We start from the raw sequence: 27,767 nt of genomic DNA, 5'->3' as shown, positions 1-27,767 counted from the left end.
CGTTGTTGAAGAATTTGTTTATCGGAAAAGTCTGCTACCGAGCATGCTTAGAAAATAAAGTAATTGCTAGGAGATTTCTCGAGCGATTGCTTCAGATTTGGGATTTATTCATACCGAACTAGCTTGTTCTAAAAGTAAAAGCTCCTGACTGAGAAAACAGCTGTCAGAAAAAACTTTATTCATATCAACCGAAGCAATTGCTTTCTGCGACTGCTCGAATGCTCGATTTAGTTTAGCAAAAGCAATTGCTAGGGGTTTTTCATACCACCTAATGTAAATCGCATCGCACTCGTCGCGTGCACTGTGAACGATCCTGAAAAATGTTCGCGCGAAATTCATTTCAGGTTCATTCAAAAATCGCTCGCTCGCTCGCTCACGTGCACTGTGTTTCTGCCCTTAGGCCAGCGGTCGGGGAACCGGGGTATATTACCCCAAATGGGGTAAAAGTGATATTCTTGGGGGTAACAGTGAATATGCATATGCAGAAGTGAATATTTCTCCCTGAGTCATTCAAATAACACGCTTTGAGAGCTCGCTCAGTGTTTACGGATACTTTTTTTTTCGCTCTTTGTCATGGGGTTATATCAACTTAAATAAAAATGTTTTGGGGTAATGATTCAAAAAGTTTCCCGACCCCTGCCTTAGGCCGATGACATAGTGAGTGCGATGCGATGCGAACAGGCGAACGTGATTCAATGCGACGAACCACATTTGATGAAAATGTATGTGAATCGCTTAAACCTGACATAGGCCGATGACATAGCAAAAATAATATATTCAAAGATATCTAGCTCTTAAAATTTTGCATATAAATGCCAACGGACAATCCTTTAACAAACCTTAACACCATCTACTGACAGAAAAGGTCAACATTTCTCGATAATTGATTTTTTCACTTGTACCCCTCGTTCCGGGGGGCTTAAAATGCACTGTAATATGCTTTTAATCAATTTTGGAATACTTTTGCAAAATGCACTCTGACATACTTTCACCAATTTTTGAAAAAAAAACTATGCCACTGACTCAATTTAATTGAGAACCTCACTCGTTTTTGCGCATTCAGATTCCTCAATAAAAAAATCTTCAATTAAAACAGGTAACTAATTTGTATTGCATATCTCGTTGAGCCTGATCATTGATTCCAAATTCCAAGGAACAGCGCTAAGGATATTGCGATTAAGGGCCAAGATATATTATACAGATTTTTTCCCAAGATTTTAATTTAATTTTTTAATTCATTCAAATGCTGATAAATTTTATCTAGTTTTATTAAGATGTTTAAATCAAAATCTTAAATTTGCTAAGCTTTCCGGTTTAAATGTGAACAACTAGCAGCCACTTGAAAGCATGTGATAAATATGATAATTTAGAAATTAAAAACTTTTAAAATGATTTAATATTAGGAAGTGCTTATTCGTTTTTTTTTTCAAATCAGCCATTTCAATAACAAAAAAGCAAAAAGTAATGTTTTCTAACACTCAAATTAGATTTGAACAAAAAAATCAAATCTGTCCACGTGCACATCCGTGGACGGGGGTTGGGATTTGCCAAATTTCCACGCTTGTCCACGGCTGGGAGGAGGGGGTCTAAAATCTCATTTATCTGTCCAAGTGGTATCTGAACAGCCCCTAAGGAAAAAAAGCTTTGATTAGCGATTGAAGACTCTGATAGCGAAAAAACGTGCTAATTCTTGAGAGCCAAGACCACGTAGACCACCTCAGTATGTTTGTCGTGCAAATGAACCCTCAAACTGCTAGTTATTTCCGACCGTGTAATATAAATTGGTTTTTTTTCCTTAGCGTGTTTTACTAAATAGTTGCATTTCTGCCGCAGCATTTGATGGTGGCGCTTTTTGATTTTGTCCGTCGATTTTCCCTAGAGTTCCGAATCTTGTAATGGATAATTTTTGGACATAGTGAGTGCGATGCGATGCGAACCAGCGAATGCGATTCAATGCGGTGAACCACATTTGATGAAAATGTATGTGAATCGCTTAAACCTGACATACTCAACGCGGCGAAGCATATCCCGATTAGCAGGAACCATGGTATTACATTCATTTTCCAATGAATTCGAAGGTGACCATGTATTTCATAGTAAAAAGTACATCCTATAGCTTTTAGTACAAAAATTTACGCATTTCCAATTTTTCGTGTACGGTTTTGACAGCCGCGGCAACTTTGTTTTGCTCAAACAATTTTCGGTCGGCATATTCGGCATCAACATTTTTCGATGGGTTTTCGGCAAAAATATTCAACAATCTAGTGTTAATATGATCAAAACGGTAAGTTGTATCGAAGCTCGGAAGAAAAAAAACATTTTTAATTTTTTTTTCTAAATTTCAGCGACATAATTCCTTCACACAAGGCTTTGAAGAAGTGCACGGTAACCAAAGTTACTCTATTCTGTATAAAAATCCATTCAGTTTCCAGAAAAGTGTCTCCACTTAGTTTTATGTTCGGGCGCTTTATGCAGAGCGTGAGCAAAAAGCTTTTATTCATTTTGAGCTTTCAGCACAGAGAACAGAGTTCGAGCTGGAGCTCAACACGTGTGTTTGAATACCAACCTAAGTTTCAAACCCAATTCATAAGTGGACTAACATCCATAAGATGTCGCTACCGGTACACCTATTTTTATTTTCATTTTTTCGACACGCTTAGAAATTAATACTCATAGCTTATCTCAAATGAGGCCAGTGCAATGTATGACAGTAACACAAATTTTGGTGTAATAAATTTTAAAACATCATGATTTAAAAAAAAAATGCAAATCATATTTCAATCACACTTGAACGCTGTCATATGTACCAATCAAACAATTTTGGCGCTGAATTGAAAGTTGAATTCCAAGTATTAAAGTATGTGTTGGGATTTTACTATCAGTTAACAGTTTACTAGAACAGAAAATGTGAACATAATATAATTGTTATAATTGTAAATTATGGCTCTATATTCTGGTTGATGTTACCTGGGATCGATAACTGAGGACTTGTAACTCAGGGTTAGTAATCAGTAGAAATGAATAAATAATAACTAAGGTACACATGAGTTACAAGATAACATCAACCGGAATACCGACCCATAATTAACAATTATAACATTTAACATAACATTCTCTGTTCTAGAAAACTATTTACTGACAGACATACTTTAAAACTTGGAATTCAACTTTCAATTCAGCGTCATTATTGATTGAACAATATGGGGCATATGCTGGGACATATCAGCAGCAACACGAGAAAAGGGTCTATGTTCATTTATGACGTTTCGAGAAAAACGCGTTTGAAAATTTTGCAATCTTTTTTAAATCGCTAATTAAAATTCACGAGGAATCTCCCAAGTCTTTATGGTCAAAACGGTGCGAAGGATCATTTTAAATATGTTTTTATCGATACGACGGTGTTATCATGAAAAAAAAGCCCGAAATTGTTTATAGACCCTAGCTGGAGTATGAAATTCGTCTAAATGTTTTATACACCCTTCGCTTTGTACTGTATGTCTCATATGTGTGAGTGAGATGGAGATAAAATTTCCCCTATTTTTTGACAAAGGCTTATGGTTCTCGCTATAGGAGTGAGTGAATAGCTTCCGCATTCTTCCCCTTTTAATGTTTTGCATCTAGACCGTTTGCTTTGTTGTGGAGTAAAGGGTGTATAAAACAATCTGTGTGAGGATAATGTCATTTTATGGCTCTAAATTTTTTAGATCCTTTACTCAAACTGCATTATAAATCTTACGAAAACTGAAAAACTAAAAACGGTTTTTGTGTTAAGTAGAGCTTATATTGGGCTATTAGAATCCACTGAAAACCGGTTTTGTTTACTTTGTCTTTTATACCCTTTTCACATGTTGCTGCTGATATGACAGCGATTAAAATGTGATTGAAATATGATTTGCATTTTTTTTAATCAAAATGTTCTTAAAATTTATTACACAAAAAGTTGTGTTACTCTCATATATAGCAATGGCCTCATTTGAGATAAGCTATGAATATTAATTTCTAAGCGTGTCGAAAAAATGGAAAAATAATTGTACTGGTAGCGACATCTTATGGATGTTAGTCCACTTACGAATTTGGTTTGAAACTTAGGTTGGTATTCTCACACACGTTTTCAACACATTTTTGTTCGGGGCTCGATGTCTGTTCTCTGTGCTTTCAGTCAGTTAGTCCATTCTGTATATTTTCACGCAGGGATGCCAATGGCCAATCAGTTTCGCAATAAGAGACTTGAAATGTGGATGACTACTACTGCTACATACGATATGCGTGATAACATCCAATGTAGTTTTCAGGAATCCAAAATCGGTTACACCATCAATCGTTGTTTCGTGTGCATCTGTAATGTGAAGTTAAAACACAGAGAACAGACATCGAGCCCCGAACAAAAATGTGTTGAAAACGTGTGTGAGAATACCAACCTAAGTTTCAAACCAAATTCGTAAGTGGACTAACATCCATAAGATGTCGCTACCAGTACAATTATTTTTCCATTTTTTCGACACGCTTAGAAATTAATATTCATAGCTTATCTCAAATGAGGCCATTGCTATATATGAGAGTAACACAACTTTTTGTGTAATAAATTTTAAGAACATTTTGATTAAAAAAAATGCAAATCATATTTCAATCACATTTTAATCGCTGTCATATCAGCAGCAACATGTGAAAAGGGTATAAAAGACAAAGTAAACAAAACCGGTTTTCAGTGGATTCTAATAGCCCAATATAAGCTCTACTTAACACAAAAACCGTTTTTAGTTTTTCAGTTTTCGTAAGATTTATAATGCAGTTTGAGTAAAGGATCTAAAAAATTTAGAGCCATAAAATGACATTATCCTCACACAGATTGTTTTATACACCCTTTACTCCACAACAAAGCAAACGGTCTAGATGCAAAACATTAAAAGGGGAAGAATGCGGAAGCTATTCACTCACTCCTATAGCGAGAACCATAAGCCTTTGTCAAAAAATAGGGGAAATTTTATCTCCATCTCACTCACACATATGAGACATACAGTACAAAGCGAAGGGTGTATAAAACATTTAGACGAATTTCATACTCCAGCTAGGGTCTATAAACAATTTCGGGCTTTTTTTTCATGATAACACCGTCGTATCGATAAAAACATATTTAAAATGATCCTTCGCACCGTTTTGACCATAAAGACTTGGGAGATTCCTCGTGAATTTTAATTAGCGATTTAAAAAAGATTGCAAAATTTTCAAACGCGTTTTTCTCGAAACGTCATAAATGAACATAGACCCTTTTCTCGTGTTGCTGCTGATATGTCCCAGCATATGCCCCATATTGTTCAATCAATAATGACGCTGAATTGAAAGTTGAATTCCAAGTTTTAAAGTATGTCTGTCAGTAAATAGTTTTCTAGAACAGAGAATGTTATGTTAAATGTTATAATTGTTAATTATGGGTCGGTATTCCGGTTGATGTTATCTTGTAACTCATGTGTACCTTAGTTATTATTTATTCATTTCTACTGATTACTAACCCTGAGTTACAAGTCCTCAGTTATCGATCCCAGGTAACATCAACCAGAATATAGAGCCATAATTTACAATTATAACAATTATATTATGTTCACATTTTCTGTTCTAGTAAACTGTTAACTGATAGTAAAATCCCAACACATACTTTAATACTTGGAATTCAACTTTCAATTCAGCGCCAAAATTGTTTGATTGGTACATATGACAGCGTTCAAGTGTGATTGAAATATGATTTGCATTTTTTTTTTAAATCATGATGTTTTAAAATTTATTACACCAAAATTTGTGTTACTGTCATACATTGCACTGGCCTCATTTGAGATAAGCTATGAGTATTAATTTCTAAGCGTGTCGAAAAAATGAAAATAAAAATAGGTGTACCGGTAGCGACATCTTATGGATGTTAGTCCACTTATGAATTGGGTTTGAAACTTAGGTTGGTATTCAAACACACGTGTTGAGCTCCAGCTCGAACTCTGTTCTCTGTGGTTAAAATTATCAACTTTTAAAGTTGTAATGATTAAAATAACAAAAAGATTTTCCGCGTGTTTCCGTAATGAAAGAACACATTCTGTATGTTAAAAAATAAGCATGAGTTAAGAATCAGGACCGAATTCCAAATACAAATCAATTCATTACTAAGATGAAAAAAACTCTACTCACTATATAATACTAATATATAATACTCACTATATAATATAGATTTTTTTTAACTGTTGAGTCGCCGCGACTATTACGGCCCCTTCCCTACTAACCTAGTGAAACGAATACACTCGGCACATTGAAACTTTGTAAAAGTAAAAGGCCTTTAATAAACTTACTTTTAAATAAAAAAAAATAATAATATAGATTGTGATATATTTATTACTTTAACACAATAACCTACCTTAAAATTTATTGTCCATCCATATGGTGATTTCCTATCAGTAAAAGCTTCTAATGCTATATAAGGAGGAATCAAAACTGGAGGACATCATCAGCCGATACATATCTTCCGGTTCAAGATTTTCCGGAGGATATTGACCTTAAATTACATTCCTTTAAATTTGGCTTACATTTATCTTCTTTTTTGGCTCGTATTCTTTTAATGGGATGATTCCGGTACTTTTTCCGATAAGCATCCGTGACCATTGGGTTGCAGTACAAAAAAACGACTTCATCATGCTGCACCTCATCGTTCTGCATCGCTTTTCCAATATTTTCCACCGCTGTAAAATATTATAAAATAATTAAAAATAAAATAATTGATGTTAATTATAAATAATTCTCCAACTCTTTGCGGCAACAACTCGACGGGAAAGTCGCAATGCAAATTTAACCTCAACTTACCCTATTCTTCAGATAAATTTTCGATGCACAAATTGTCGCTAAAAGGAACCATTACGGGCGATTTAATTTTATAACTTAAATCAAGATTGAATTTGACCTGAGATAGTTGATCACAAAGATTTTGCAATTTGCTTTGATCCCGCGAATTTGAAAAATTTGTATGCTTTGACATCTCTGTCCAAAAGCTTTCCAACAACAGCAATGTTTTTATACAGAGCTGAATAATAGAGTTTTAGTTTGCATCTGTATATTGGTGACCCAAAATTACTCAAAACTGAATTGGGGGTATACAAATTTTGAACAACAATCAATTAGTTATTTTGAAGGTGTTATCGCTATACATTTAATGAATAACTCAATTTTTCCGTGTGGGAATAAGAAATGCGAGCTCCAAAGCATTCCAGCTGGTGGTCGACGGAAAGATGGTATAGCATACAGCTTTTGGTAGTGTACACGGAAAAAAATTGAGTGGTTATCCCAAAGACGCTGTCATGATAAATTTACCATATCAGCGCTATAGTATTTTAAACCACGAAAAGTATAACATCGATTTTGCGAAAACTGCGCATGAAACATTATTGAAATTACTATGTACCAGGTAATTTTCGATAACTCTCAATTTTTGTTGTCGAAAATACTACGGTCATGATTATTTCATCTTAATTCCTATTACAACTAGCGTCCGCATAGTAACTTAGACATTGTGGCACCAATTCATATCAACAAAATACTACGCACATGGTAATTTTGAGAACAAAACATATTTGACTCAAAAACATAATTGCGTATGATAATTTAACTACACGCAGCGAAAAGTAGTGCCATTGAGATAAAAAAAATACATCTTTGATTCAAAAACCTCATGTACATTGAAACAAAATCCATTTTCCTTAATTCAAGTAAATTTTAAATTGAACCGAATTTTTATTTCATTAAACCAATGTTCCAAATTTTTGAATCAAAAGATTTAAATTAAATTCAAGAAATTTTTTTTCGACTCTGAATCAATGTAAAAATTCATTGATTTAGATGAATTTTCTTTTGAATCAAAGTATTTTTTCGTCAAACAGTCGACACATCTTTATTAGCTTCCCAGACAACCATTTGGTGGGTATTTCGAATTTGCAACGCAAATATACATGCAAATATACCTGTAAACATATCGTATATAATGTAGCAAAACCAGTATATACGTATCATTTTGGAGGCCATATAGGTACATTAGCAAACATATTCTTGATTTCGATTGTATTAAATTACGATTTGCACGACTTGTCATGCGCATCATTTACGACTACCCTGATTCTTTTTGGAATATACTATGACAATTTACATTATCATATAGATGATTGAGGTTGTAATATACGACATTTTTCGTAACAATATGGAGTTTGACGACTTATTTGGTCGTCTTTTGCGACTTGAGTGCAGGGCTCTCATTTTCCGTCAGTTGAATAAAAATAAGATTATTTTTTTTTATACTTTAAACCAATCAGTTTATTCATCCATAAAAATAATAAAAATGAGATTATTTCAAAGAAATGCATTTTTTGCTGTCAAATTCAAGTTTATATCGTACAAGTTTATTATTTGCCTGATTGCTGGTTTTATTGTTAGTACCTGGACTTGATCCCCTGACCATACGATCTGCAGCTCATGATGGTTCCTCGAAGCTATCTGGGATATATAAATTCAAGGGGATTTGCTTCAAAGGCATTAAACCAAAAGCAAATCGTACATTTCTATAACTTAAATCTTTTAAATCGTAGAACACGTCATCGATGATCTAAAAATAGACCAACATTTTGAAGCCACCTTTAATTCGATTTCAATCATCGATGTCCCATTATCATAAACGATTTTATTGAACTTTTTTGTAATCTTTTACGATTGCCAGCAAATACGTTTTACGAAAATCAGACATGCGAATTAATTTGCAAAGGTATACGATTGCATGCACATTATTACGAATCAATGCAGTTATATACGTTTTTTATTTCGAATTATTTTATGCATAGCACGACAAAATCTCTCAGTCACGGCTAATCACCGTATATCGGTCGTTTCACGGACTTTTTGCGAATTGTCGTACACAAAGGTCGAGTTCATATGTACATAAATACGAGTCTCTATTCTTGTCGTAATAAAATCATGCAATGCTTTTAAATACGATAAAGAATATGCATGAACCGCACATTGTAGGTGCAGATATACGAAAATGAGTATAAATAACATTCTATACGATGTAATCTGTAAAAGGAAATACGACTTCTGGTTATCTGGGTTCTGTTTAGTGAACGGGTCGGGCGAGAAGTTTTTCCGACAACCAGTCAGACCATTTCATCTCATGCCGCGCAACAGTCAGACAGCACCGAAATCACAAGATCCGGCGTAGGAAAGTCTTGACAACTAGAGGCCAAATGATAGTGGACTCCTAGGTAGGTCTATCAAAATCAATTTAATTTCAAATAAACCGTCAACCTAACAAACTTTTTCAGGGCAACCATTCATCCAACTAATCGCTTCCGATCCGGTCCAAGGATCCATCTGGCGTCTAAACCCTTCATGAATTGTTCGAAAGGAACTGTCCGCCAACAAACATCGTTCAGTTAGTACTTTCCATTCATGCAATAAATAATTTTAATTTATTTTATTGTTACATATTTGTGTACATTTTGTTCTCCTCTTTATTTACAGATGTTCCTATTAGAATAGTAAGCACTGATCTAATTATCAGCAATCTTAGCAATCTTAGAAATGTAACTAGGCGTAACCAATCAATAAAATTTTCACTCTTGTTTGAACTCTCTTAAAAGCAAGTCACATTAATTCCTTGCGCCCCACATCTGCTAATAGGTTATGGGCCTATTCTGAAGAGTTTTTCAGCAAGTTTTTCAAGAAGTAAAACTAAATCGAAATGGCTTCAAGTTAACATCGACCGTTACAAGGCGAGGTTGGTTATAAAGGGCTACTCGCAGCGAAAAGGGGTGGATTATGACGAAACATATTCTCCTGTTGTCCGTCATAGTTCGCTCCGGTACCTCTTTGCCCTGGCTGCCAAACACAACCTCGACGTTGACCAAATGGACGCCATCACCGCTTTCCTGCAAGGCGAGATGGAGGAGGAGATTTATATGGAGCAGCCCCCCTGCTTCCAAGACTCAAGCCGAACGAAGGTGTGTCGCTTGAACAAAGCGCTCTATGGCCTGAAACAATCCAGCCGGATTTGGAACATCAAGCTAGACGCAGCTTTGAAGAAGATGGATCTGAAGGCTTCAGGGTACGATCGATGTCTCTATCACCGGATAAAAGATGGCAAAATTCTCTTTGTTGCTATCTATGTGGATGACCTCATCATTTTTAGCAACGACAATCAATCTAAAAATGAGCTCAAAAAGAAACTTAGCAGCGTTTTCCACATGAAGGATCTCGGGCCAGCAAAAAGTTGTCTTGGTATCAGAGTTACACGAACCAAAGACTCCGTGATGCTGGACCAGGAAGCATATATTGGAACTGTACTCAAACGTTTCAATATGAACGATGCGAAGCCTGCAACGACCCCGATGAACAGCGGAGAGAAGCTGACCAAGGAACCAACACCGAAACCCGAAGAAGCGGAGCAGCTGAAGAAAATCCCTTATCAGGAAGCCGTTGGAAGCCTGATGTACCTCGCACAGTGTACCCGACCGGACATCCTGTTTGCCGTCAACAAGCTGAGCAGATTCAACACCAATCCCTCTCTCCAACACTGGGAGGCCGTTAAACGTCTGCTGAGGTACCTGAAGGGAACTGCGGAATACAAGCTGCGGTATACGAGGCAAGGCGAATCGAAACTCATCGGTTACTCCGACGCAGATTGGGCGGCAGATCTCGACGATAGGAAATCCACAAGCGGATACATTTTCCTATTACAAGGCGGAGCCGTGTCCTGGTGCTGCAAGCGTCAAACTACGGTGGCACTTTCGACCTGCGAAGCCGAATATATGGCACTTTCAGCTGCCGTACAAGAAGCCTGTTGGTGGTCCGGACTTCTGTCTCAGTTCGTTCAACCGGAAGCAATCGAGCTGAGATGCGACAACCAGAGCACCATTTGCATCGCAAAAAATGCTGGATACACACCTCGGACGAAGCACATCGATATCCGGCACCATTTCATCCGAGACGTGCTGGATCGCAAAACTGTGGCGTTGTCGTTCGTGAGCACTGATCAACAAGTTGCTGACGGATTGACAAAACCCCTGCAGCGGATCAAATTGGAGCGGAATCGAATCAAGATGGGTATCCTGAAAATATCAAAATGAATAGATCAGCTTAAGGAGGAGTATTAGAATAGTAAGCACTGATCTAATTATCAGCAATCTTAGCAATCTTAGAAATGTAACTAGGCGTAACCAATCAATAAAATTTTCACTCTTGTTTGAACTCTCTTAAAAGCAAGTCACATTAATTCCTTGCGCCCCACATCTGCTAATAGTTCCGGTTCAAAACTCTGGAAAAAACGACTGTGTGAACATGAACTTACAAATAAATAAATGTTTTTAAACAATAAATTATTTCTTTTTATTTCCAATTGGACGAAAATTAATATATATGTAGTACTAGAATTTTTAGAAACAAAACATAGAATTAAAGAACAAATGCTTTAAAATTGAAACCCAAATAACGTTGGAATAAACGAAAATTTCATAAAATTAAACGAAAAGGCTTTTGAATCAAAAGCATTATGTTATTTGGAACAAAGAAAAAGTTTTGATTCAAAGGAAAGCATTTCTTTGAAACAAAAGAAAATGCATTTGAATCAAAGGAATTTTTGTTTGTCCCAAAATCAAAGGAAAAAATCCTTTGTTTTTGCGGCACTTTCCTTTGAAACAAATTTCTATTTTTCTGCGTGTATGATAAACTTTCTTGTTGTTTATAATAATTAAGGATCATTAATCATCAAACCCGTCAGTAAACAAACAAACTTTGAGCTGCTTTCAAGTTTCATAACTTTAAAAATAATTCCAGAGCATCGGGAGAACACACTAACATTGACCGACGTGTGTCGGAAGTGTGAATTTTTATGTTTTTAACTATGTAATAATGCATGCATGGAAATAAACATTCAAACATACATAGTAATTTTACTATTCAAATCAAGCTCCTCGCTCCTCCTAATCTTTATCATAGCACACACTAGTGTCATCATGAAACATATCAATTTTACTAGGCCCGAAGTAAAACAATGCATCATTTCATTGACAATTTTACCAAAACGCAGTCTAATTTACTATGCGCAGCCAAATTGAGCACATGGTAAAATAGCTATGCGTAAGGTATTATAAACAACAAAACATATTTGACTCAAAAATATGGTTGCCTGTTGTTCACACGCTAACTTTTGGTTACCCCTTAACGAATACTTTTGACCCGTTATTCGATGAGACTGGGAGAACTCCTTTTTAAGGATAAAGCCGCTTTACCCTTTAAGGGGTACTCAGCTTGATAACGCTTGTAGCGGATGAAAATTACCCCTTATTTGAAACGCATGTATGAAAATAACCCCTTATTTTAAACGCTTTCGTATGGCAGGAATATTTGTATTCGATTATGGAAAATTCGTTTGCTGGGAAATGAATGAAAACCAAATGTTAATTCACTTTGTTTATTAAAATGGCCAGTAATTTTTCGTTTTAAAAACATTTCTTGGAACAATCTTGGAATCAACCGTTTTTTTTTTCAATCAAAAATGAAGAAAGATTCCATTCTTTACCTCGCGTCGATATTTTTTTCAGCATCCTATTAGGGGCTAGTATTATCAGAAGAAACCTGGAATAGTACCAAAGATTAAGATTTCACATTGAAAACAAAAAATACTTAAGTAATTACCATCAAATTCCACCGCCATTCGTGGTTTCAAGTAGAATTTATTTGTTTTTTCACCTTGTCCTTGATGTGCTGAAGAAATAATATGGTAGAAGGTTATTTCTGAAAGATTTTACTTTAATTTTCAATAAAATACTTACCACAATCTCTGCATATTTTATTCACCGGACAAATAAAATAACGCTTTGAATGTAACAACATCTAAAACTACCCCTTTTGAAGGGAATCGAGCCTTTCGAAATAAGGGGTAATATTGATCCGATAAAATGACCCGTTATTTGACAGATCGCGGAGGTTCTCAATAACGGGTCATTTTTACGCCTTTAAGGGGTAGCCACAAGTTAGCGTGCATTTAAACCACGGATTTAGTAGTTTTACTATGCTTTTTTTTGTGTGTACAGTGTTGTGCTATTATTAGGGCATCCGCAGCAATCGCGAGCAAAGTGAAAATGCTCACGAGTTTAATCACTTCCATACCGCACCGGGGGTTAGTATGAAGGTGAGCAAAATAGGGCCGTTGCCGTCGGGACCGACAAAATCACCAAATTTGCTCACTAGAAAGGAGCGAGATCAAACATGCACTGAAAAAATTCTACCGTTTTAAGCAGAATTAAACAAACGAACGGAAAGCGGAAACTTTTTTTTATTGCGCAAAAACTAATTCCATGAAATATTTCCGAAAAGCCCTCACGCTCTTTTTTTTAAACTCAAAATTAAGTAGTTTTGGCTCAAAACAGCACTTCGGTGGCTTCCCTCAACTTTGAGTTTGACTGGGCAATAGCAAAACTAAGTTCTGATAGGCATACTCAATACTAAGTTCGGCAGCCGAACTCGGATTTATCCTTTTTTTCGAGGGTAGCTGATTTTCGGGGAATTAAAGGATGATTAAAATTTGTTGTACCCGGATGTTGCTGTTCCGGTACATTGCATTGCAATTACAGAGCGGTGGAAAGTTTTGACATTCCCGGTCAAAGAAAACTTCCGGATGTTACTTCCCACGGGAAGTAAACAACATCCGGAAGTTTCCGGACATTCCAAGCCGCTCACCATATGATGACAATGACGGACAGAATTTTACGCTGACACGGTGAACATGCATTCCATTATGAAGTTCCTTCATAGTCTTCCGGTAATTGTTCCGGAACGACATAATTTTGCGACGTGTTCGTTGGTTGCTGTTCCGGTTCGGACTGAACTCGCTAAGTGTTTTCAGTCCAACAAAGAGAGTTCAATTTTTAGTTCATAAGGTCGAACTCAGCTTTGATCCTTCGCCGAAGGAAAAAAAGGGATCAATTTTGAGTTCGCAGTTCGAACTCCGTTTTGATCCATCGCAAGGAGGAAAAAAGGGTACTTAACTTTAAGTTCATAGAATCGAACTATGTTTTGAACCTCGGTCATACTTAATTTTGAGTTTAAAAAAAAGAGCGTGCTTCAAGTCCGACGATTGCTTTCTGAAAATTTTGATTGTGCATTCCGTGTAGTGAACATTTTACTGACTTTCACAACCTTGAGTGAAGCTTCAAGGATTTTTCTCGGAGTAATAATAATCGAGACCAGTGCCGTTTGGTGGACGACTCCGAAAATTTACTCGGTCCGTATTAATTTAAGATTAAGATTTTCTTCAAAAGTTTTCTCAGTGCAATGCTAAATTTAAAAATAATTATGCTACCGCCCGGTGCGCGAAAGAGTGTGTATCCCAAAACCGGTCCGCTGAAATGAGCAAAACCGGGCCGCGTATACTCACTTATTGGTGCGTTTGCTCTTATGTGGTTTTATTGTGAAAATTAAAATATGTTTTATTCAAAAATAAATAAAGAAAACTAAAACGACAATTTTATTATAAGATCACGAAATAACATTAAATTTAATCTTCCTTCAAACCATGTAAATTCGTTGAAAAACATTGAATTTCACAGTTTCCTTGAGCAAATTTGGAAGCTATAATAACCATCCATTTCATAGTTTTGTGTTTTTAAAATGTATGGAAAAAGGTTGATTTTTTCATGGTTAAGTTGCTTAACGACCCCCTTTTTTCATGGTAATTTTGGTCTAAACCGTAAATATCACAGTCGAAAACAATGAACTTGACAGTGCATTCAACGTTTCTTGTATCATGCTATTCATAGTGTCAACCATGAAATCCATGGTAATGTGAAAATGAAATTCATGGTTTTTTCACAATGTTTTTCTATTCGGGATGTCAATTTGTTCCGCCGCACGAGTTCGCGTAGGCTGCGTCCGTAAATTTTCCGCCAATTCGCATCGCATCGCACTCACCGATGACATAGGCCGATGACATAGTGAATACGATGCGATGCGATGCGAATTGGCGGAAAATTTACGGACGCAGCCTATGCGAACTCGAGCGGCGGAACAAATTGACATCTGCTTCGCCGCGTTGAGTATGTCAGGTTTAAGCGATTCACATACATTTTCATCAAATGTGGTTCACCGCATTGAATCGCATTCACCGCATCGCATCGCATCGTATTCACTATGTCATCGGCCTATGTCATCGGCCATACTCAACGCGGCGAAGCAGATGTCAATTTGTTCCGCCGCTCGAGTTCGCATTGACCGCGTTCGCCAATTCGCATCGCATCGCTCTCACTATGCCATCGGCCTTAGGCCGATGACATAGTGAGTGCGATGCGATGCGAATCAGCGGAAAATTTACGGACGCAGCCTACGCGAACTCGAGCGGCGGAACAAATTGACATCTGCTTCGCCGCGTTGAGTATGTCAGGTTTAAGCGATTCACATACATTTTCATCAAATGTGGTTCACCGCATTGAATCGCATTCACCGCATCGCATCGCATCGTATTCACTATGTCATCGGCCTTAGGCCGATGACATAGTGAGTGCGATACGATGCGAATTGGCGGAAAATTTACGGACGCAGCCTACGCGAACTCGAGCGGCGGAACAAATTGACATCTGCTTCGCCGCGTTGAGTATGTCAGGTTTAAGCGATTCACATACATTTTCATCAAATGTGGTTCACCGCATTGATTCGCATTCGCCGGTTCGCATCGCATCGCACTCACTATGTCATCGGCCTTAGAACAAAACTTCAACTACTGACCACACTGACATGACACTTAGGGCAGAAACACAGTACACGCGAGAGAGCGAGCGAGCGATTTTTGAATGTATGTATGTATGTATGTATATCTGCCACCCAGCTAGCAAGGCGCAGCCAGTAGCAGCGAGCAACTTTTTCTCTATAACTTGTCCAAGATTCAGAGACCAAATGAAACGACATGCCTTTGAATGGACTGTTCCAAAGGATAAGAAGTGCAAGCAGAGGCACTTGAACTTCTAGTTAGGGATAGGATAAAGTTTTCTCCATCGAAAGAACATATTGAAATCATATAATCTCTGAGTCGAGCCGTTACAAAGAAGAGCGCTCCACTGGGTGTGAAGACGAGCCCGTCTTCAATCCACGATTCCATAAAATGAGGTAGCCCAATGCTCTCCTCAAAGAATCGCTTCAATCAGATGCCCGGATGGATCCCCCAATCCCCATTATAAAGTGAAATTTATAAAATTTATAATTTAGTAAAAATTTTCCAATTACCTGGTTAATGACCTGAAAAGAACGATTCGGTATTGAATTTAGAAAAAAACGAATGCGCCAAATGTAAGAAAATGGTATTATCAGCTGGGTGAAAGCAACGTTCGGTGACCTATATTTTAATTGTACAAAGTAACCTGAGTGTTTTGGTTTTCGATAACTAATTAGGCAAGAATAAAACAAAATAATATTTTGCTGAAAACTTATCGAGCTGTGTAACTTTGAACAAGTGTTTTTTTACTATCCTTGGCACTTTTCCTAAGTAGCTGGCCAAAAGGAGGAAAAATTAAGAAGAAGATGGCGATTTTCTGTAAACAATGATGTTGGCGTTGTCGTATCCTACAACCTAAAATTTTCCGTAGAGCCCTGCCTTTTGATTTTCGGAAACGCCAGACAACTCCTTCCTAAAACGTCGGTCTTAAAACTCACGAGGCGCTCGTGCCGCCTTTGTTGGCCGACTTGCCTTTCGAAAATCTCTCGAGCCAGGCGAACATTTCTCTCAATCATCTCTTCGTTTTACGTTTCCGCTCCTCTTCTGCTGATCCGACCGAAGTCCGAAACCGACAACTTTCGTTAAGTTGGTTTCTTATTTACTCTGAGTAAATAAAGATTGTGCTCAAACAACGCTACTTTACGATTCATGTACTACACCGGGCTAAATATTCGTTTTGATTTTAACAGCTATTTTAATTATATTATTCCATCGGCTTATTCTCTACATTTCCCTTCTCCCCTACTCTTAAGAAGAGTTTGAAAGCCAACACTGAGGATTATATGTTCAACTACGCCATGTTTTCGAATTCAGTTTACAAAAATTAAATTTCGGGTACAGGTGTTACACGCAATTTCATATTTTAATCACAAGTTTTTCAATAAGCACTTACGCTAGTGACATAAAACATCAGACGTAAACTTACAACGGGGTTGAAATGCAGATCCAAGATTGCGTTCGAGATAACATCGTTTTCAGGTGTTACCGAAATAACTTGTCAGCATTTAGATTCTGAATCGTATCCCTAGAGGTGTTTTTTCCTATCGCCATTCAAAAGCAAAAACACTGCCAGGCTAAAATTAACTTGAAATACTTTAAAAATAATACATAAGTACATAAGGACATAAAATATGATTTTAGTTTCTGATTCGATCTTTTAATATGTGTCATGGGATTTTAAATTCAGTTTTAATTTCAAACTTTTGGAACGAAATAAATTTTAAACAATGGATTCACAAAAAAATCAACATCAGGAATACCCGAATAATCAAAAAGTCCATCATAAAATAATAACCAATTTATATCTTTCTAGTTATAGACAATATAATCATAAAGGTGATCAAAGCATGTCTTTCCAGTTTTAGGTCACGGTTTAAAGATTTTCTATTTTGTGAGCAGGATTCAGATTAAGGTAACCACCAAACATCAACCTCAATTTGTTTATTAAGATTTTCAATTCTGACAATCTTTTTCTAAAACTAATTTGATCGCGAAACTGCTTTTTTAGACTGTATATTCGATTTCAATTTCAAATTTTGGTTCTCGATTAAGATATGTCTCTCAGATTTTTTAAACAATCCTACATAATTTTCTCACATATGTAGACTTCTGGGTGACTTCAGAATAGATTTTGAACAGTACTCTCATAACAGTTCTAGACCCAAGACTTACGCTAATGGCATTAAATTGCAGACTTGAACTGAGATTCTAATGCAATCTCAGGTAGGGACTTGAAAAAAACTTGTGAACTTTAGATTCTTGTTTAAATTTAAAGCTGTGAAAGGAATCAAAATTTGAACATTTGAAACACAAACATTATATAAAGTTATCAGATTATTTCTGTTGATTCTTTTCCAAGATTCAGAAGTTGAGTTCAGCCTCAGATTCGATCTCGCATCTCATGATCAGACTCAGATCTCAAAACCAGACTTCAAAATTAAATCAATATTCTAAATCAACTCTACATCCAAACTCAGACGTTAACTAAATTCAAATCAGATAAATGTTCAGTTTTATTTTTGAGACAAGAATTTCCGATTTCAAGCGCTTTAAGATGGTCTTTTAGCCATCACAAACTTGGATAATCTTGACTAAAAACTCGACAATAAAGCTATAAATTCAGCTTGCATAGTTGAAATTTAGTCTTCTTTACCGAGTTTACAACTAGTGTTCTCTTTTCAGTTTTAGGCTAAAGTCTTTGCTTTGAAACTCAGAAATCTGGCTTGGATTCTAAAACAGAATCCATCTTATTTATTAATCGGTTGGATTAAATTTCACATTAAAATCTCAGATTTTTTAGCCATCATTCAGAAACTACACTCGAGCTCTAGGTTTACTTTTCATTTCGACCTTTGAAAAATAAGATTTAAATCTCACATTCGAACTTTTGACTCGCAGTTCACGTCCAAACTTCTGATTCTATATAAAAAAAACAAGAACATTTTCAGTGCATCTTAGCTTCTATTTTTCCAACTCTAATTTCATATGATTGCTGTGAACGCAAAAGTCATTCCGTGTGATTCCATTCGCATGAATAAATCCGATTCGAAACAAGATCTCAGAACACACTTCAAATTTAAGATTCAGACTATTTTTGAAAATTACGAGTTCAAATCAGATAGTCCGATTGAACATTCAATCCTCGGACTTCAAATAAGAAAACTTTTCTTAAAATTTGTACTCAAACCTCATCATAAAACTTCATACCCAGGTCTAGGTATGAGATGCTTACTCAAAACGATTGTTTCCAGTCCAGCCGAGCTTATTTCTAAGCTGCTTCACAAAGCTAAATTTAATACCATTCGGGGAAGCATACTTACTCATTTTTGTAGCCTCACTCACAGAGCATACCATCGATCTCTCCCAGTTTCTACAAAATGGAGTCCCTCACAGAGGACGCTTTCTTACTAGCCTTACATGGCTTATTTTTCAGCCTCACAAAGCTTCTATTATATTCTTTTTAGCCTCACAGAAATATTACTTCAGCCTCGCAGGGCAACTTTTTTTTTAAGCCTCACAGAGCTATCACTTCAGCCTCGCAGGGCAACTTTTTTCATCAGCCTCGCAGGGCTTTCATTTCAGCCTCACGGGGCCACTTTTTCATTAGCCTCACAGGGCTTCTTTTTTGAATTGGCCTCGCAGAGCTTTCATTCAGCCTCACAGGGCCACTTTTTTTTATTAAGCCTCGCATAGCTACTTTTTTGCCTAACTGGGCCAACTTCCTCTTTAGCCTCACAGGGCTTCTCATATAGCCTCGCAGAGCTACTAGTTTGCCTCACAGGGCTGATATTCCCTCGCGGGAAAACACGTAAATACTAACCTGCAGTAGGAGCTAAGATTTGCGCCATTTGTCGTATCCTACAACCTAAAATTTTCCGTAGAGCCCTGCCTTTTGATTTTCGGAAACGCCAGACAACTCCTTCCTAAAACGTCGGTCTTAAAACTGACGAGGCGCTCGTGCCGCCTTTGTTGGCCGACTTGCCTTTCGAAAATCTCTCGAGCCAGGCGAACATTTCTCTCAATCATCTCTTCGTTTTACGTTTCCGCTCCTCTTCTGCTGATCCGACCGAAGTCCGAAACCGACAACTTTCGTTAAGTTGGTTTCTTATTTACTCTGAGTAAATAAAGATTGTGCTCAAACAACGCTACTTTACGATTCATGTACTACACCGGGCTAAATATTCGTTTTGATTTTAACAGCTATTTTAATTATATTATTCCATCGGCTTATTCTCTACAGGCGTATTCGTCGTTTTGAATATTCGATACCGAATTTCGGATTATTCGATTAATAATGTGATGGTAATAATAAAATACGTTGTCGGAAATATCCCTCTCCCACCACTTATATTCCTACTCTTCCGCAATGCAACCCGAGATTTCATAATTATTTTCGCACAGCAGCAAGGCCTACTTGTAATTTATTTGCCGCCCTCTCCCTTCTGAACAAGTGAACTAATACGCTTTCCAATTTCACTTTTTCGCTCACACCACACCGTGCCAAGCGTAACAAACACATTTGAATTTGAAGCTTCAGAGCTCGATTCTGTCCCTTAAAAAGATACCACGCAATCGAAACCACCAACTCCCCCACAATGTTACTACCCACTAATCGGGGTAATTTTCACCCTCCCTTACACCTCTGATTTTATCACTCATTCCTGGAGCGACCCAAGAATTCACCCATACATTTGTATGACAGCAGCTGCCCTCTCCCACTCAGCGAGCCGCTTGCTAGCTCAGAGAGCAATCCACTTCACTCTCCAATCAGTCAGACCACCAACTTGTCGCCCTGGTCGGATATGCGTATGAAATTCGCACTCACACTACTGTTTTTTGTCGGCTCTCACTTCTCACGCAAATCAATCCCAACATACGCCACCATGTTCCTTCCTGCCGATTCCGCTTATAGTTAACCGGCCCATACAGCGACAACAGCCGCCCTCTCCCAACTCAGCACGCTCTTCACTTCACTACTACTTCCCAACCGTCTTCCTTGCACCCGCACTACCGGTATCGAAAATGGCCTCCGAAAATGCCGAAAGCAAATAAACCGCACCACTATTTACAGCGTAACACTGAATACTGCCCTTAAAACAGCATCAGATTTTTCCAAACAACACACGCGATAACCACTAGGATAGCAAGCCTTGATCGAAGCTCGAAAAAACACTCGCGCAAACAATTTTACCGCTGCCGCGAAAAACACATCTGTACCCGCTCGCGGACTCTCGCGGAATGCCCGAGCGAGCGATTTTTGAATGAACCTGAAAAGAATTTCGCGCAAACATTTTTCAGGATCGTTCACAGTGCACGCGACGAAAGGGATGCGATTTACACTGAGAAAAAACTTTATGGATAGGAAAGAAAATAATATTTATGTAAATCAGTTTATAGGGAATTGAAAGAATCATTTTTAAGAGGTTATTTTTGTTTAAATCATTATGAAATAATTCGTATGTGACATTCAATTAAAATGTTTAACAGCGTCATAAAACCATTCAATTATTTTTATTGCCGAATCCATGCACAAACCGGAGTTTTCATCGCTATCAGCGCCGGCGACTTTCACTGACGTCAAATCATGTTGACCCGACAAATCCGCGTCACGTGACTCGCAGAATAAGCACCAAAGATTTTATTTCAAAAGCACTTTAATGTAAGATAAATTTGTTCTAGAGTCATATTTATTATTTAATCCTTGCTCATGTTACAGATTGAACAAGTAAAATTTACCTTTTTCTGGATATAAATGTTCTGTGCTCAGCAGTTGAGTGTTTTCTTTGGTTACAGATGTTAGGATGCTATAATTTTTTCTAAGAGTTTTCATTGTGAGTCCAAGCAACTGATTTTGATCTGGCAGCTGCGTTTCTTTTCCAGTCGACATATTTTGAACTGTATAATCATGATTATAGTAATTTAGGATGAAGGGAAATGATAAATAACCATTTTTGCAGCTAGTACTTTATATATTTTTCAGCTAATCTACTCTTGTTTTAAATATTTAAAACAATATCCATAAATCAATTTCTCTAGGAGAAGTTATTTCATTTGTTCTTAAAGAAAAGAAGTATTTGTTTTTAGAAGAAAATTATTTTTCATAAACCATCTTTTTTATTTTGGCATCAAAACTTCACGTTCCTTAATTATTCGAGCAATCAAAAATGAAATGAAAAAAAATTGGATCGTGCGAGACCTGATGACCACGCAATTTGTCACCGGAATCTCCAAAGATCTCGAATAATTAGAGAAAAAACGCGCGCCGGTATATGGAATATGCATCTTATGCAGCTTGGCGAAAAAAGTAAACTCACAATGTTTGAATTTTCCCCCGAAGTAATGTGTTTTTAACAGCACAAAGAGCACAAATTCACCGTGCCGCAAAAAAATACGAATTTCTCTTCAGAATTTGCTGGTCACCATTTCGTCCATATACTGGACAAACGACAGGTATATGCTGGAAAAACTTTGTCATAATTGAAATTGACCTATTTAAACAGTTAGTCGAGGAAAATCGTTTTTTTTTATTATTTAAAAATAACGCGATATATTTTCAAATAAAACTGCCGAGAAATAATCTCAGTGCAGGTTCATATGCAGTTTGGGTGAACCAAAACAAAGTATTCACGCGACTGCTGCGACGGATAATTTTCCGAATGGTATTTCGCGCGATAGTACGAATCGCATCGCTTGCACTGTGAACGGTCTCACAGTTTTCAACGTGTTCAAATGAGGTGCGATTCTTCGCGCGAATCGCTCGCTCGCTCGCTCGCGTGCACTGTGTTTCTGCCCTTAGAACAAAAATTCAACCATTTTCTGTCTAATTTTTTCTTTTCAGATTTTGCAGGTTCGTAATACCGACGGCAGGTGGCGAACCTGAAAAAATTTGACAAATTGCGTATTTTATTTTTAAAGTTGGGTGGCATTTCCTAACTGGGATAGCATTTCTTCAAATCGATCGATGCGCACTCTAGAATCGACATTGCGTACTGTTGGAAAAATTATCCAGAAAACGAAATCGAGTGTCCAGTCAGTATGGTCAGTGCTTCAACCATTTTCTGTCTAATTTTTGTTGTCAGATTTTGCAGGTTAGCAATACCGACGGCAGGTGGTGAACCTGAAAAATTTGACAAATTGCGTGTTTTATTTTTAAAGTTGGGTGGCATTTCCTAACTGGGATAGCATTTCTTCAAATCGATCGATGCGCACTCTAGAATCGACATTGCGTACTGTTGGAAAAATTATCCAGAAAACGAAATCGAGTGTCCAGTCAGTATGGTCAGTGCTTCAACCATTTTCTGTCTAATTTTTTGTTGTCAGATTTTGCAGGTTAGCAATACCGACGGCAGGTGGTGAACCTGTAAAATTTGACAAATTGCGTGTTTTATTTTTAAAGTTGGGTGGCATTTCCTAACTGGGATAGCATTTCTTCAAATCGATCGATGCGCACTCTAGAATCGACATTGCGTACTGTTGGAAAAAATATCCAGAAAACGAAATCGTTAAAGCCTACACTGTAAATTTTTGCCTCGGTTTCCAGCAAAAAAAATTGCTGGAAACGTTCAGCAATCCAAATTTTTGCTGGAAACCAGCAATCGATTTTCTTATTGCTGGATTTTTCAGCATTCGGTTGTGTTCTTGTCATTTTTGCTGGAAAATCAGCAATCGGTTTTCAAATTGCTGGACTTTCCAGCAATCGGTCTAGTTTGCTGGAAAATCAGCAATCGAGTTGTCAAATTGGAGTCTGTTTGTTTTCGTACGCTGAAGCAAGGTAAGACTCTTTTTCACGAATTTTGTTTATGTTAATACTATTTTTTCATTTTCCTCTATATTCTAGCAACCAGACATCAAGTCAAGGGTGAGTTTGTATTGGAAAATGGATTTATCAGATTCATGAAAGGTATTAATCGAATCTCTATTTCAGGTGGCGGATGATTATCACATTGGCACAAAGCTGCCACCCCGGAGGCGGTATTGGTATATTGACAAAACATATGTCTCTGCTAATTCATTTAATTCATAATAAAAAAATGGAAGAAAAATATGTTGTTTATTACTTATCATGTGCACAGCCAGTTTCAATATTTAAATTTGATTTGAAAAATAAATTTGATACCAAATACAGCCGAATGCTTTGATTGAAATAGCTAGTTTCCAGCAATCTGGATTGCTGATTTCCAGCAATTTGAATTGCTGGAAACCAGCATTGATGTTTGCTGATTTTTCCAGCAATCGATATTGCTGGAAAGTCAGCGGGACAAAAACCAGCAAAATTTTGCTGGTTTCCAGCAAAAAAAAATTTGCTGTGTAGTCCACACTAGGAGACGGTTCGTCTCGAGACGGTCTCAGCGTCTCCCATTTTCTTCGGGAGACGCTGACACCGTCTCAGGTTTCCAACAACAACAACAGACAACAAAGTTCGTCTCATAACAAAAATCGCAGTTCATGTTGCCTAGTGTGGACTAGGCTTAAGAACTATCATTTTCATTGCTAAATCTGATTAATATTTCCAATTTAGATCGTGTTAATTTGTATTAATTTAGCACATTTTACTGGCTTCGGGAATTCTCGGGATTTTTTAGGCGTTTCCCGGGATTCGGGAATTCCCGAATTTTTCTAACTCCTGGGAAATCCCGGGTAGGACACTCTAGGTATAATCGATTGTGGTAGATTGTTTTAACCATTTCAACCATCAATAAATTACATAATTTTGATTGAATTTTCTACTTTCTTTCTTCCAGCCAAAATTTGTGCAGCTCTTCAAATCGAGCCGGTATGGTATCCAGCGTTTAGAGATAAGCGATAATGAAAATGAACGTGAAGTGAAAATTTTAACACTTGAAAATTGTGTTAAAATTGCAATAATACATCCAATATCAAACGTCCTACACATAGTTACAAAATCGGGTCAAATTCAACTATATTCTCCACAAGAAAACGTCATCGAGAATTGGAAAACGGCCCTTCAGACTGCTGCTTTCAATGAAAAACAAAACCTTACCCAAAATGTGTCGCATACATTGATAGAACAGGACAACGAATTGTACTCATGTAGTGAAAACAGTTTTATTGTCAACATTATGCCAACTGAAGCATCATTAAAATGTAATTTCGAAAAGACGGGTTTCAACTTGATACTTTCTGAAACTGAAATTTTATTGAAACCATTGACAAATCATTCTTTTACCGTTGCTAAATGGCCCTATCGTTTTATAAGAAAATATGGTTATCGCGAAAATAAATTTACTTTCGAAGCAGGACGAAAATGTGACACTGGGGAAGGTATTTTCAAATTACAATGTCAAAATCCACAAGAAATATTTAGATGCTTGTCTATAAAAATGAAAATTATGAAAAAGCATACCACTGAGAATTGCGCATCCCCGTCGGTTAAAAACATGTCTAGCATAACCCAATATCAAATCAATGCTTCAACTCTGTGTTTGGAATTTAAAAACATGAGTGAAAAAAATGTTGATTACAATTGCTCACAGACCAACACATTGAATCTCTCCTCTATTAAAGTACCTCCAATTGATGTCTTTGAAAACTCTCTAAGTAGTACGTCAGCTGAAAAAATATTTTCCTTTGATACTTCACGTGGTTTCGAAAGAATAAATTCAATAGAAAAAAACTGTATAAATGATTCATCTGGACTTATTCATGCATTTGATGCAAGAGACTTGAATTATATAAAGCAAACAGAAGATTTTCAAAACTATGAATGCATTGAAAACATCACTGATGCGTGGAAAAAACTGGGCGTTGATTGTATTGAGCATACAGAAAATTTAGAAACATTAGATTTAGCTTTAAATTTAAAGTCAGAGAGCAATTTTTTACAAAGTAGCTGTAAGAACAAATCAGATAATGAATATGATAAACTCAATTATTTTCGCACTGTAGACAAAAACAACGAGGAAAATTATAACGTTCCAAAGAAATCCGTTGACGATAGTTAAAAAAAAGTAAAAATGAATAGAAACCGTAGCAACACCACAGCAAAGCGTAAAGCGGGCCACAGACTACACAACATTTGTACAAATGCGATGAAATTCGATGAAATTTTGTCGCTGTGAACACAATTTGCATCGTGAATTAGTACCCAAACGGTTGGAGTAAAATTGGTCGGGATCGAAATATTTTGTACAAACCATCCTCCCAGCCGGAGTGCAGATGGTTTTTTTTGTTGCTGTTGCTGTTTACGCCAGCAATCGTTTGTGTTCGCGTGAAATATGTTTGTATCGTGTGTGGGCGAGCAAGAATCAAACAATCGTCGGGTAATCATCGAATTTGTACAGGCCATTTGTGTAGTCTATGGCCCGCTTAAGCGGGCCACAGACTACACAATGTAGGGATCTCTTCATTTTAATAATTAACACTAAACATACCGACACTTTGTATATACCTATTCATACCGCGAGCGGTCAAATGACGGCAAACACCGTTTTCGCTAAAACTCTCTTGTTTCTCAACCGATTTCTACAAAATTTATAGTTTTGAAAAGCTTATAACGTGACTCAAATATGTTTTCAGCCTCAATCAATTATTTCAAAGTTATTTGAAGTTCAAAAAAAATTTTATGAAAAAACATGCTTCAGGAAAAAGGCTGTAAATCAGTTATTAAGTGCTCGAAAAAAATTTCGCTTAGTGCCGCATATCGAACATTTTTTTCAATTTTTTTTAAGATCATGGCCACAAAAAATGTAAAAAAGTTGTGTAAAACCCGTACTTTTCAATCATCCGCCAAAGCTGTTCCTGTTGCAGTAGAAAAATTTTAAAAAGTAGATTGGAAGGTTGACGTAATTTGTCACCTTTTGGCATCTTTAGATTTTCAAAATACGAAATACATAATTTATGACGACTTTTCAAAGGTAGCTGCTTTTCGAACTTTTTATGAATCTGGATTTTCTGAGACACCCTACACCAAAATTCACTTTTGCACTGGATTTTGAGTATGTTAACCTAAGGTTTAGACAATAAAACTATATACAAAAGAAAGCAAATTTCATACCGGTTCTAGTGATGTAACTGTATTGGCGGTGCGATTCTTGACAAAAATATAATAAATATATTTCTGAAAGTATGTGTTTCGGTTTCATTAAAAGTCCATATTTAACATTGGATAACTTTTATTAACAGTAACTGAAAGGTGTGTTTTCTCTACGAGCGCGTGATACAGAATGTTCTTGACTCGATGTTTCTTCTCTGGCTGTGTTTGTCTGTGTTAGTGTCGAAGTGTTGCCTGACTTAACGATGAGTACAATCATATTGCAACATCCTTCCTTTCCTCAAAACAATTACAAATCCATTTCATAATCTTCAAATTTTTTTGGTATTTTAATCATTCTTCTTGGTCGATTGTGTGATGACGTAATTCCGGGAGGCACGCTCGGCGGCTGCGATAATTCGACGGCTGGCTGCGACATCGTTGGAGGCGGCTCGTAATATGACGTTTCGGTTCGCTGCGTTGATGGAAAATCCAAAACATCAGGTGTTGTATTTGTTTCGGTTTGTTTTTCCAGAATACTTTCCTCCTGCGGATTTTCGAATGTGGACGAGTTCATCGGTCCGTTGGATACTTTCTCCGGAACGGTGTAGCTTGAATGCGTATCGGGTTCTTTACGCGGTTTCAGGTGCTTCTGTGAACGACGATAGAGAGTACCGTTAGAATCGACCATATATGCACGGTCACTCAGGCGGTCTCTGATTGTTGCAGGTGTCCATAATTTGCTGGCCCCTGGATTTAGTTGAACGAAAACTGGCGAACCGATTTCTAGCTGCGGTAGTTTTCTACTCTTTCTGTCGTAATAGAACTTGGATTTTCTTCGGCTCTCTTCTATCTTTTCCGGGACATTCTGGACGACTTTCGGTTGCAGATGGGACGCATCGGTAGGTATTCCACAACGAGTAGAACGGGAAAACAAACGCGTTGCAGGACTAGACCCTATGTTGTTTGGTATGTTGCGCCAGTGCAAAAGTGCATAGTTGAAGTCTG

The 27,767-nt window shown here is 37.1% G+C and overlaps 1 protein-coding gene across 1 annotated transcript; it reads left to right on the top strand.

Annotated features, from left to right (window-relative positions):
• Positions 1–435: 435 nt before the first annotated feature.
• Positions 436–26,855, top strand: LOC129737671 (uncharacterized). The gene is made up of 3 exons (XM_055728833.1): positions 436–440; positions 2,346–2,385; positions 24,511–26,855. The coding sequence occupies exons 1-3, from the start codon at positions 436–438 to the stop codon at positions 25,729–25,731; spliced, it is 1,266 nt and encodes a 421-aa protein (XP_055584808.1). The 3' UTR covers positions 25,732–26,855.
• The last annotated feature ends 912 nt before the right edge of the window (positions 26,856–27,767 follow it).

This window comes from Uranotaenia lowii, chromosome 1, assembly GCF_029784155.1.
Source record: "Uranotaenia lowii strain MFRU-FL chromosome 1, ASM2978415v1, whole genome shotgun sequence".
Lineage (NCBI taxonomy): Eukaryota > Metazoa > Arthropoda > Insecta > Diptera > Culicidae > Uranotaenia > Uranotaenia lowii.
Note: the sequence above shows the minus strand (reverse complement) of the source record. Positions and strands in the feature narration are given on the sequence as shown.

Bases quoted from the DNA above. Each gene is read 5' to 3' on its own strand.
- LOC129737671 (XM_055728833.1), top strand. The intron at 2,386-24,510 runs GTAACCAAAGTT...TCTTTCTTCCAG, and splicing joins AGGCTTTGAAGAAGTGCACG to CCAAAATTTGTGCAGCTCTT.